Here is a 13,670-nt window from a genome sequence, read left to right on the forward strand (position 1 = left end):
GGACGTCATATGACGTCCTCGTCTTTTAAAGCCGTTACTGGGAACATGATGCACGTGGCCGGCGGCCGCGATGGCCGCCAGGCACTCGTGATTGCCCAGTAACTGAGCAGGACCGTGGATCTCTGTGTGTAAACACAGAGATCCACGTCCTGTCAGGGAGAGGAGACTGATGCTGTGTCCCTTGTACATAGGGACACAGATTGGTCACCTCCCCAGTCACCCCCCTCCCTCTACAGTTAGAATCACTCACTAGGCTACACATTTAACCCCTTCCCCGCCCCCTAGTGGTTTACCCCTTCCCTGCCAGTCACATTTATACAGTAATCAATGCATATTTATAGCACTGTTCACTGTATAAATGTGAATGGTCCCAAAAATGTGTCAAAAGTGTCCAATGTGTCCGCTATAATGTCGCAGTCCCAATAAAAATCATAATTATGTCCCCTATTTTGTAGGCGCTATAACTTTTGCGCAAACCAGTCACTATACGGTTATTGCGGGTTTTTTTTATACCTAAAATATGTAGAAGAATACGTATCGGCCTAAACTGAGAATTTTTATTTTATTTTTTTAAATTGAATTAATGCAAAAAGTAAAAAATATTGTGTTTTTTTCAAAATGTATGCTCTTTTTTTGTTTATAGCCCAAAAAATAAAAACTGCACAGGCGATTAAATACCACAAAAAGAAAGCTCTATTTGTGGGGAAAAAAGGACGTCAATTTTGTTTGGGAGCCACGTCGCATGACCGCGCAATTGTCAGTTAAGGCGTCGCAGTGCTGGAAGCTTAAATTTCGCCTGGGCAGGAAGGGGGTATATGTGCACAGTAAGCAAGTGGTTAACAACGGAGACTCATCAGCTTAATGCAAAAAAAACAAAAAATGGCGTGGGGTCCCCCTCAAAATCCATACCAGACCCTTATCCGAGCATGTAGCCCAGCAGGTCAGAAAAGGGAGGGGAAGAGTGTGCGCCCCTCTCCTGAACCATACCAGGCTGCATGCCCGCAACATGGGGGGGTAGGTGCTTGGGGGCAGGGGGTGGGCTCGGCGCTCCCCCACCACAAAGCACATTGCCCCCATGTTGATGGGGACAAGGGACTCTTCCCAACAACCCTTGCCTGGTGGTTGTCGGGGTCTGCAGGCGGGGGGACTTATCAGACACTGGAAGTCCCCTTTAACAAAGCGGGGCCCCAGGACCCAGCCTCCACCCCCTATGTGAATGAGTATGGGGTACATTGTACCCCTACCCATTCACCAAAAAAAAAAGTAGTGTAGTGTGGAAAAAATACAGTAGACAGTTGTTGACAAGTCGTTTATTAAAAATATCTTCTCCTTCTGCTCTTCTTGTTTTTCCCTCTGGTGTTCTTCCTCTGCCACCGACGACCCTCCTCCAATACTGCGTCCCGCTGATCTGTCTGCGCCGATGTCAAGCATTGCTTAGATAACAATGGGGCATGGGCATTGGATGATAGCATCCGGAGGCCCCACCCCTTGTGACGTCATAGACCCAAGGGGACAGGGCCTCCGGATTACGTCATCCGATGGCCATGCCCCCAACATTATCTAAGAAATGCTTGACGGCACGGACAGATCAGCGGGATGCAGCATCGGAGGAGGGTCGGCGGTGGCAAAGGAAGAAGACCGTACAGAGAAATAAGAAGAGCGGAATAAGAAACGAGAGGAGAAGATATTTTTAATAAAAGACAAAAACTGTCTACTGTATTTTTTCACACTACACTACTTTTTTTGGGTGAATGGGTAGTGGTACAATGTACCTGATACTCATTCACATGGGGGGGAGGCCAGGATCTGGGGGCTTTCCAGACCCCAAAACCACCGGGCAAGGATTGTCGGGAAGAGGCCCTTGTCTCCATCAACATGGGAACAAGGTGCTTTGGGGTGGGGGCGCACCCATGGGGGCAAGGTGGTTTGGCGTAGGGGGGGGTCTCCTTTGAATCCATACTAGACCAAAGGGCCTGGTATGGCCCGGTGGGGAACCCCACGCTGTTTTTTTTCATAATTGTTTTTTAGCAGGCAATTCAATTTTTTTTTACATTCAGAGGGGAAGCCCGCTGACAGCGGATGACTCATCAGCTTCCTGGCCCCCACCTTAGCAACCAGTTATATACAGTCTAAAAAAACAAAAAAAAATCGTGGCAAAATCGCTGTAAAAACGCGTGTCCAAAAACAGGGCAAGCTTCGCAAAAAGCACTGCAAAAACGCTCAAAAGCAACATGTGAATTGAGCCTTAGGCCTTCCTTCTGGTATGTTATAGTGTGGTGAATTATGTTTTGTTAGTACTATTAATTTGTTGTGGTTATCTAATTGTGAGCATCAAACAATTAAAATGAAAATCAAGTTGAATAAAGTGATTTTATAATGTGGGAGCGATTTGTAGCATGCAGTATACTTACTAATTTGTGTTTTTAATTACACAGGGGCTCACAATTTTTATTGCTGTATTAATATTATAAGCAGTAATTGTACTCATCCTTTATTGTGATGGTTTAGGGAAATACACCTTTAATGGTTTCTTTCTCTCATGTAAAGTGTGATTCATTAGCAAAAATTGATGATAGCCGAGAGTCTCTTCTGTGTCACACATGGTAGTTTTACAGCTGTACTCTGACCCATGACTGTTATTACCACTTCTACTAAACTTACCAGTTCCTCTATCACACCTACATTGTATGGCCAAAAGTTTGAGGACACCTGACCGCCATACCTACCTTATGACCTACAGCCAAATTATTGGGTTCAGGTTTTTCTAGTGAAGGGTACTATGTATTCTACAGATTACAAAGGCATTGTATTACACTTTTAGTCTTATGCCATTAGTTTGAGGAAGAACCTTCTCTGTGACTTTGCCCCTGTACACACAGCCATGTGCATAAATACATGGTTTGGTGAGTTAAATGTAGAGGAACTGGAGTGACTTGCACAGATCCCGGACCTCGACCCTACTGACCAACTTGAAGAAGAACTGTGAGCCAGGACTTCTCATTCAAGATAATCAAATACATGCCAAAATCTTGTAAAAAGACATTCCAGAACAGTGGAAGATTTTATAGCTGCAAAGAGGGCCAAGTCCATATTAATAGCCAATATTTTGGCATAGAATGTCCAACAAGCTCATCTAGGCATGATGATCAGGTGCCCATAAACATTTGTCATATAACGTACATCACTATACTTATTATAGTGCAAATTATATATATGTAACATGTACTGTAAAATATTTTACTGTTACCACCATGCTATTATTTGGTATTACAGTCTTTAGTTTAATTTGCACATAACTTTGATTCAGACCTCTTTAACATGGGTGAAGATGCCCATAAAGCGTGAACGAGCTGTTTTTTTGCAGCATCTGAAACTTTCAGGTACTATTGAAGTCTATTAGGAAGTCAATGAAGTCTATTAGGAGGCATGGCTGCAAGGGCACAGCCATGATTCCTAATGTGACAGTTGTGAACATGTGCATTTGGAGCCGCTCAACTGCACCTGCCACATTGGAATGATCAGCTGTGTTCATGTAGCCACACATCCTATTGGAACTCAGCACCCGGAAGTTAGACCATGCAAAAAAATGGCCTTTTCATGCAAACGAGCCCTTACGCGTTGAAATGTTTTCTAATGGCTGGTCTATGGCTAGTTGATAATGTGTATCAGCAAACATGGGGAAATGATTTTTACATTTTTGCTCTGGAGTTGTACGCCATAGAAACTGCTCTTCGTGAAAACATTTTTATGCACAGAAAGTTTTACATCTAAAAAAATTGAAAATAAAAATTGTACATTTCCTACACTGAGCAGTCAAACATAAAATATATACAAAGGGGTGTTTGCTGAAATTTAGACAGAGTTGGGTTGATTTACTAAAACTGGAGAGTGTAAAATCTGTTGCAGCTGTGCATGGCAAGCAATCAGATTCTAACTTCAGCTTGTTCAATTAAAGTGGTTGTTAAGCCACTGTGTCCTCTTCATACAATCCTCTGTGTTTCACAATGATAGGTGCCCTTGTGTACATGCTTCATAAAAAAAAATGCCATCTATACCTTTTTACATGACCGGCCACTTCTCCCCTCTCTCGATCTACAGCGGGAGGGGCCGAGAATCCCCTGCTGACGTCAGTCGGGAGGAGAGGAGGAGAGAGGTGGCCAGTCATGTGAGCGCCGATTGGTGCTCTGAAATAAGGTATAGACGCCATTTTTTTAATAAAGAAAACACACAGGATCACCTATCTTTAGGAAACAGAGAGGATTGTATGAAAATGTAAAAGTAATTTTAGCAGCAGGAGGGCAGGGGTGGGCGCTGTCACGAGCTGGCAGGCAGGGAGGGGGAGGGGGAGAGGAGGACAGAGGAGAGAGTGGATTACGGATGACAGAGGCACGTAAACTGACCACAGTGTCAGGGCTCAGCAGCCATGATAAACCGTGGTCAGTTTTCAGGGGGGAGAGCAAAACCAGGCAGGATCAACTAGGTATTTCAGGTGATACAAAGGGCCAAATTACATAGCTCTAAAAGGAACAGGATCCATTTTTTTTTAAGGTAACAAACGCTTTAAGCTTCAACAAAAAAAACTCAAAGCTGATTGGCATCTATGCAGAGCTGCAACAGAATGTGTGCACTCTCAAGTTTTAGTAAATCAACCAAAGTATGCCCAAAGCTTACCACAGTGAAATTCACTGTGGGGATAAACTATCATAAAGTAATTTTAAATAGTAAAGTTATACAAAAAAAACAAACACAAAAGGTTCTGCCCCGGAAATCAAATTTTCAAATATAACCTTTATGAATCAGACAAAATAAATAATAATATAAAAACCCTCACCTCTACAATTCATTATATAAACATGCATAACTTTTATTCATTAGAATATGTTAGAACATGTCAGAATGATATTAAAACAGAGCGTGCACTTCAAAATTCAATATACAAACAATACATGTCCAATAAAAAGTCCTAATACATGTGTGTCTTATCCTTATCCACAGCCTTCTATTAAATAATTAAATGTGTGCTCCATTCCACCGTGCTCACAATAAACACCAATTTCACCTCTTGTATGAACAAGAGAGTCAAATTGCGCTTGTGGATATAACCATTACTGAGCCCAAGAGAGAAGGAAGCCAGAAACACCATACAGCCAGAAAAGGTTGCCCAGAAATCTTGTTTCCAATACTGATCCAACTGGTCCCACTTTGCCTCTATGTAGTCCTCTCAGAGCCTCTGGACACTCATGGTTTAAAAAACTGTGCATGTGTATACCATGTGTTATCAAGTGCTCCAGCTGGTGAATTGATGCAGCGGAGAACCATGGAGAGGCTCATATTTTTTTAATTGAAGCTTCAGGCTTGCTTATCGTGGAAAAGATTTAAAAGGTGTAATATGTGAGAACTGTGATGTAATTGCAAACAGAGGAAGGTGGCAATATATAAAATCAAGTTTTCAAGTCCAAACACCCCCGCCAGACGCTATACAGCAGTGGTAGTGAACTTAAGTGCCTTAGGTGCAGCCACCAACATTTCCAGAGTTTTTATAGCCATAAGTGTCTAGAGGCGCTGAGGACTGCACAGAGGCAAAGTGGGACCAGTTGGAGCGGTATTGGTAACAACATTTCCTGGCAACTTTTCTAGCTTCATAGTGTTTTTGGCTTCCTTCCATTTTTAGCTCAGTGACGGTTATGTCCACAAGCACAATTTGACCTTTTTATTCAAACAAGAGGTCAAATTGGTCCAGTGTGGAGTGTTTATTGTGGACACAGTGGAATGAAGCACGCATATTTTTTAATAGAAGCATGTGGGTAAATAAGGACGCGGCACACAATGTATTCTGACTTTTATATGGACATTTATTGTTTGTATACTGAGTTTTGAAGTGAAAACATTGTTTTGATATATTTTATTTAATCAGCCAAAAGCATTCATCTAGAGCAGTATCTTACCATGCAGGTGTTTTCAGCTTGAAGAGTCTTTCTGCAGCCTGGATTACCTTCGTCTGGTCATTAGCCAGCACACTAGCTCCCATATAGTAGCCAACATCCCAATAACTTTGCAGCTTTTCTAGGTTTCCCTTTTTACCCAGTAGGCTGCTAATCTTTACCCCTGTTCGGAAAGAATAATAACATTAAGAATAACAATTAATCTCTACATTTATGAAATACAATTACTGAAAGAAAAGTTGAAGCCTGGAATTCCTTTGTGAATAAAAAGCATAGGAACTGACAAGCAAAACGATACAATGCAAGAGTTAAGCCTCGTACACACGCACGTTTTGTTTTCTCAGCAAGAACCAGCAAGAAAATAGCTGGCAGAGCTTTCTTGCCGAGTATACCGAGCCTGTGTATGAGGCTTTCAGGTTTCTCGTCAAGAAAACTGCCCAAAATCTCAACAAGAAAAATAGAGAACCTGCTCTCTATTTTCTCGTCGTGATTCTCTGCAGTTTTCCTGCCGAGAAACCCGAGAGTGTATATACTTACCAGTCGCCGTGGAAACCCTGTGCATGCTCGAAATGACTTTGCCGCATGCGCGGTAGCTTCCTAGGCATAGGTAGGGTGTAGCAAGATGGCGGCGACGGCATCGAATGTGACGAGCGCATGCTCGTCGTAGTCGATGACGTCACTGTGTTCATGTCATTCAAAAGAACGGCAGTTCTTTTGAATGAAGTGTCTGTACACTCGGCCGGCAAGAGATTCTTGCTCTTGCCAAGAATCTCGTCAGGAAAAACAAAGTGTTTTTCCTGACGAGATTCTGGGCCGTGTGTACAGGGCTTAAGGCATGGCACAAATTTATATTGCCACATAAACCTTCTACCTAAAACACTGATCATCACGGGACAGCATCTGCTTGTTTTTTGTTGAAAATTACTACCAGTCGACAAAATAGATTACGCTAGGTGTGGACATGAATAGTAGACTGGAGTCTTCGACCGACGTGCAACCTGATGCAATGGAAACATAAGGGCAGAACATTAAGCACCACTTGCATAGCAAATACTTGGAAAAAAAAATCAATCTATTTTTATTTATAATCAAATATATAATATGAGTCATATTATATTATTAATATTATAGATGATCAAATCACTTGGAAATTATAATATGTAATTTAAAAGGTTGAAACTTGACTGGTTGCTAGAGGCAACTGCAAAGTGTTTTTTAAACAGAAGCATGTACATTTGTATGGTAAGTTTGTACATTTGTAGACTGTCACAAATGATTTAGAAGCATTCAAGGAAAAGAGAGCACTGGTGGGGGGGCCTTGTCTGGTTCTGGGAAAAGGATTTCAGCCTCATGTCACCTCACAGTTTAGACAGCAGATCATCTATTGTACAGTAAATATCATTTTTTTGTCTGTACAATACAACAGTCATATGCTGGCACATTGCAGCTCTTCTGTTATTACTCCCTTTGTTAGGGGTGAATGGTCACACCGATCTGCTAGTGACCTCAAAGTAACTCCAGTTGTGCTGGCCATCTGCATAGTAGTAATCATTGTCTGGCACAGTTTTCTGCTATGACTGCCAGAATCACATTTCCTTTTCCTAATCGGATTCAAGCCAGCAGAATGTGACTGTGTTTATAGCATGTAAACACTATTTACTGACAGGCGGTAGTAGCTGTCACAGCTCAGACTTTACACAACTCCTTACTGTCCTCTTCAATGCATACATCTGTCAAATCTATAATACCTACTCATGGTATCATTACATAGCAGTGCTTATTAAAGAGGTCTAATGAAGAAAATAAGTAATACTAAGGCAGGCCATATATGGTTGACTTTCGAAAGAATTTTCTTTTAAAAATTTGAATATTTGTGCGTTTTGTGATCAGATGGTGCCACCATTGATTTAGAAATTCGACCAACCAAGCCTTCAATTTCACCTCCTGTTGCTACAGTAAAGAATATTCGTGGCTCAAAATCTTCTTTTCTTTGCGGGAATTTTCTTTTCTTGCACATGTGCATTTCTTTTTCGATTACATTTTTAGCATGATTATCCGATCATTGATTAGAAAATCCATTTTCAAAAAATTTCCAACATACCCGGTTACTCAAAGTCAAATGGCTGTATGAAAATTGGCTGCAGCCCTCTAATGGTGGGAAATTCAAATGAAAATTCTCAGATAAGATTTTCGAAAGAAAATTATTTCGAACTTCAACCCATGTATGGCCTGCCTAACGATCATAGAGAACCGATGCTATGCTTTTATCATGCAACAACACTATCCCATAAAAAAAAAAACAGTACCCTAAATTTAAACCTGTCAAAGTCTAAATTACTTTTGTATTTATCCTTGTGTTAACCGTTATCACTGCTTTAGCCACTCTTATACACAAGTGTCTGTTCTGATATTCAGAATCACTTTTATACTGTCATAACTATAGTAAGTATATACCAGTACAATGCTTCCTATTGCTATTTCGGCAGATGTGACTGACAGGTACAAGGTTCAATTTGCTCCATGCAAAAAAACAGAACTTTATCCTTTCGAACAGCCTTCTGTTTAATGCAGATTGTGGAAAGCAGTACTACTCCGGGGTAAAGCAGCAACACCTACTCACCATTCCTTCACTCCCACTCTGTTTCATACAGCTGCCACAAGTGAGAAAAAGAAGGCCAGTGTCTCCACAGCCCCATATGATAGCACTGAGTCAATCACCAAGCACCTGCACTGTCACATGGGTCAAATTCCAAAATAATTTTATTTACGAAAGAGTAACTAAGAACTCTTGTTCTAATTTCGCACCATTTCGCCCCAGGAACGGATGACTTTGGTGTGGCCATCAAATTTGGGTGATCGGGCAGGTTGGAAATTGTTTTTTAAATGAACACATTTCTAATCAATGATGGGAGAATTTTGTGAGAAATATAATCGAAAAAGAAATGCGAATGAGCTGTGAGCTGGAAATAAAAGAAGATTCCCAGCCACGTAAATTATTTTCTGTAGCAACATAAGCTGAAATTGAAGGCTTGGTTGGTCGAATTTCGGAATCAACGGTGGCACCATCGGATTACAAAACACACAACATTTCTGATTTAAAAAATAATAATTTGTTTAGAATTCGCCCCATGTATGGCCTGTATAAGCCTAGCTTCACACTGTGAACTGCATATGAATTGCACAGAAATTGCATTCCTCTGTAAATCACATCCGATTCTGTGCTGTGCGTTTTGAGCCCATTCATTTTGGATCACACCACATCCACATCAAAAAGTATGGACAACTTTTTAACATTTACGCCTAGGGTTGTCCCCATACCACTTTTTTAAGACCGAGTACAAGTACCAATACTTTTTTTCAAGTACTCGCCGATACCGAATACCGATACTTTTAATTTAATCTCATATGAAAGTAGTCAGTATTTTCTTATTTTTTTTTTTTTTTTTTTACAATGCACTGAAAATGAAAGGAGAGAAGACAGCGGCTTCTCTTCATTAATTAACTGAGACATCGTAATCACAGGAGGTTACAATGTTTCAGTTATGTGAAGAGACAGGCTCAGTGATCACTGACTCTGTCCATTCAGAAAACGAAGGAGCTGGGTTTACCGGCTCCTACCTCCACTCTCCATCCTGAGATACCAAGAGGGACGGCAGCACGGAGGGGTAGAAGAGAGGGGGACAGATGCACAGAGGGGGACACTGAGGAGAGAGGGGGACAGATGCACGGAGGGGGACACGGAGGAGCATGGAGGAGCATGGAGGGGTAAGGATGCACGGAGGGGGACACGGAAGAGAGAGGGGAACAGATGCACAGAGGGGGACATGGAGGAGCATGGAGGGGGACAGATGCACGGAGGGGGACACTGGGGAGAGAGGGGGGCAGATGCATGGAGGGGGACACGGAGCAGCATGGAGGGGGACAGATGCACAGAGGGGGACACGGAGGAGAGAGGGGGACAGATGCATGGAGGGAGACACGGAGCAGCACAGAGGGGGACACAGCAGAACGGGGGGGCAGGAGGAGGATAGGGGACAGTCAGCGGTGTGATCGTGTGTGGGAGAGAAGCACAGATCACCGCTGAAAGCCGCCGCGGGGGGTTTGAGAGAGAGGACCAGCTGTGGCTTTCAGACTTTTAAATCTATACAGGGTGATCAGTGCTTGTAACTCCTCCACAGCACTGATCACCCTGACTGCCCAGGTATCGGGTGAAGTATCGGAGCATTTGCCCCGAGTACAAGTACTCGGGCAAATGCTCTAAAGCCCCGTACAGACAGGCGAATGTCAGGCAGCATCAACCGGTTCAACTGAAACTGGCCGACTTTCGGCCTGTGTGTACTACAGCTGGTCCAACAGAAACTGGCCGTTCAGTCAAAAGGGCATGCCCAAAAAGGTCTGCCGTAGGATCCCAATCAGCGCTCTCAGCCAGTGGCTGGAGTGTTCTGACAGGCGGCATCTCCCTGTCAGAACACGATAGAACAGCAGGGGAGATCGCTGAAGTTAGGCCCCTTTCACATGTGCGGACCGTTTGTCCGCTTTTTCATCCATCCGTTTGCGGATTGAAAAAGGGACATACATTGGTCCCTATGTGATTGCGGGTGTCAGCGGATAAACATCCGCTGACACCCGTAATCACCCGCCTCCGCAAAGATCCGATTTTGTGGAAGGAAGAAAACCCTATTTTTTCTTTCGTCTGCGGATTGGATCGGATGAACACGGACACACGGTCCGTGTTCATCCGATCCCCCATTGGGGAGAGCGGAGAAAAGACAGAGCGGCCCCTGCACAGTGTGCAGGGACCGCCCTGTCAGTCGCCGGCTCAGCGGGGATATACGGAGCGATCCCCGCTGAGCTTACGGACACACGGAGGCGGATCATTACTGATCCGCCCAGTGTGAAAGGGCCCTAAGATTGAATTGTTAGTACAGCAGTTCCAACCTAAGCTGTCAGTTTTCAGCAGTGTGCACTAGGCTTAAGCTTTACTAAAAGATGAAGACTGAATAAGATTGCTGTCAGTAACAGCAGCATATCTCTACAGTTTTCATAAATCAGAAACATTGCATTTTCTATATAAAATTATCAAAAATATACCAGACAAACAGATGACATTACCTATTTTGCGAAGTTCAAATGATGAATCAAACTGATGCCCAGCTGCAAGCAGTAGGACTGCATAATTAATTCCAGACTGAAGAGTTGGCTCAGATTCAAATGCTTTCCGGTACCTGTACAAGTAAACACATTGCCATTATTTTATCAATTTTAAGCTGGTAGTGACACCCACAAAATCCTCTTGTACTTAAGGCCTCATTATATCCATGTGAATAGTAATAAGCATTTACGATGTGAGCTACTGTGTACTTTTCAAATGCATTTGCAATTTGCATGTTTTATCACATATTTTTCTGTGTATTTGATACACACTAATACAGTTTTTTTTTCTGCATACGTTAGGCAAAGTGAGAGGTGCTGAGGTGATAAAAATGTAAGATACGGTATATGCTTGTTTACCAAATGACTTGATGGGCTTTAATGCTGCACAAAAATGTTACATGAACTAGCCTGTAAGTTGAAATTAGCCACAAGAACAGGATTTCTACTTGAAATGCATTTTCGCATGCAGTAAATAAAATATATTATTGCTGAAAAGTAAACAGAGACGAACTCACCCCTAAAATAATTTTACAACATGTTGTTCTACTGCTACACCTTATAAGAAAAGAAATGGCTGCACATCCAGGAATTCTGATTGCCTTTTATTGTTCAAAGTGATAACACCAAAGACACCACCACGAGGTCACGTAGACGCGTTTCACACATACATCTTGTTCTTAATCAATGATTTATCACAAGATGTATGTGTGAAACGCGTCTACGTGACCTCGTGTTGGTGTCTTTGGTGTTATCACTTTGAACAATAAAAGGCAATCGAAATTCCTGGATGTGCAGCCATTTCTTTTCATACAAGTTTCCCACGGAGGCGGACATGAGATATTCCACCTCAGGTTATCATCATACACCTTGAGCAGCGGCTCTTTTTCTTTGTATACTGCTACACCTTAGTTTGCATGTTGTATATTGTCAGCAATAGATAGATAGAGTAATCTCGCCTGCTGGCTATTGTATTCGGACAGCCAGCATATGCAGCTGAATACCTGAATACTGACTGCATCTGATAGGATGCAGTCACTGTTTGGTCAACAATTTTTCACCCAGCTCTTTCAACAAGGTTTGCAAAGCCAGGTGGTACTGACAGGGCCACCCAGGGTAAGAATTTCAGCCTATAAAGCAGGAATAAGCCAACATTTTAGCAATGTATGGCCAGCTTTAGGAAGTTGGTTTCCCAGGAAAAATCTCTATTTTTGAACAATAGCGATCACTGCAGACAGTTCTGTTTCTGTAATAATCTTATTTTAAATAAAGATTTGCTGTACTGTATAAGCACAATAATTATAAATACATTTAATAAATGTGTAAAGGCAAATAGCCGTAAGTTCTGATGCTTGAGTTAAAAATACATTTTCCTGACCAATCCAGTCAGCTCAAGGTAATATCAATGCTTCACTCCCTGGGGAAGTAGTACTAAGTAGTCCCTGAGTCAGAGAATGGACATTTTTGTTGGATGTTTTTTTACTGCTTGTAACTGGTATCAGCACTCATTACACACTTATTTTAGCTACAGTAGCACCAGTTATACCAGTTAACACATGCAATATTATAATTTGCTTAGAAACAGTTTGCAAATGCTGTTATCAAACTGACTTCAAAATGACTACAACAGTTTTACTTATTTAAAAAACTGAAGGCTGCTTATAAAAACAATTTTCCCAGTTCCATAACAAACAAAAAAAAGACTGGAATTTAAGGGTAAAAAGTGGGTGAGATTCATCTTTTATCTCTCAGTTAAATTTGAGTTAATCTCAAAAGAGTTTCTTTATTATAATATAACGTAACCATAGGATCTGGAAGACTCCCACAGTCCAGTTCTAACTCTATCAATTAAGCACTGTGTAAACAGTAATACTTAAATCTCTATTTAATCAATAAAATAATTAACAGTGACAATATGGGAAATGGAGTGTGGGAATTTCTCACAATCTCGTAGTTTAGTTACTAAAATGTAACTCTGACAGACCTGTGGGTAAAGACATAAGGTGCCCTTGCTTTCAAAATGAAACCTTTGATAGGTTATTAGAGGGACAACAAAGTTAGTACAGTTCTGCTGTGTCCCTATGCAGTTACTACTCTGGAAATAAAACTGTCACTAATAGTAGCCCTTATATCAAATTGATCCCTCCAGCAGCTACAGCACACAGTTCATAAAAAAAGAGAAAAGGGGCGCATATAAAAACAGGAATTTTGACTTACTGTGAAATCTTTTTCTTGGAGGCAGGCGCCTTAAAAAACTGCCATAGTAAAATAATAATTTGTAATGATACAAGTAAATGTATAGCTAGAACACACTTTTTTCTAGCTTGACCCATTATTACTGGATCTCTTCTGCCAGTTCCCCTGTTCCCACGCTGCCATGTTTAAAAAAAAAAAAGCTTCATCAGTGGATGGACTTTCACTACCTCATTCTATGCCAGCCTAGCGATAACTTCTGCTCTTGTTCTCAACCATGCCCAGTATGAAATCTGGAGCAGCCTGTCATTAAACAATGCAAATAACTCTACTTCTCGTACTGCACACGCAATCTTGTGTATGCTTAGGAAGATACCTATCACA

The 13,670-nt window shown here is 41.7% G+C and overlaps 1 protein-coding gene across 1 annotated transcript in view; it reads right to left on the reverse strand.

The window, feature by feature from the left end:
* Window positions 1–13,670, reverse strand: part of MAP3K5 (mitogen-activated protein kinase kinase kinase 5) — a 236,192-nt gene that overhangs the window by 111,529 nt on the left and 110,993 nt on the right. Inside the window, exons 8-9 of the mRNA XM_040350503.1 lie at window positions 11,055–11,167; window positions 5,946–6,105 (exon numbers count right to left, since the gene is read on the reverse strand). Coding sequence (XP_040206437.1) covers window positions 5,946–6,105; window positions 11,055–11,167 — 273 coding nt within the window. The remainder of the gene's footprint in view (window positions 1–5,945; window positions 6,106–11,054; window positions 11,168–13,670) is intronic.

The sequence above is a fragment of the Rana temporaria genome, chromosome 4, assembly GCF_905171775.1.
Source record: "Rana temporaria chromosome 4, aRanTem1.1, whole genome shotgun sequence".
Classification (NCBI taxonomy): Eukaryota; Metazoa; Chordata; class Amphibia; order Anura; family Ranidae; genus Rana; species Rana temporaria.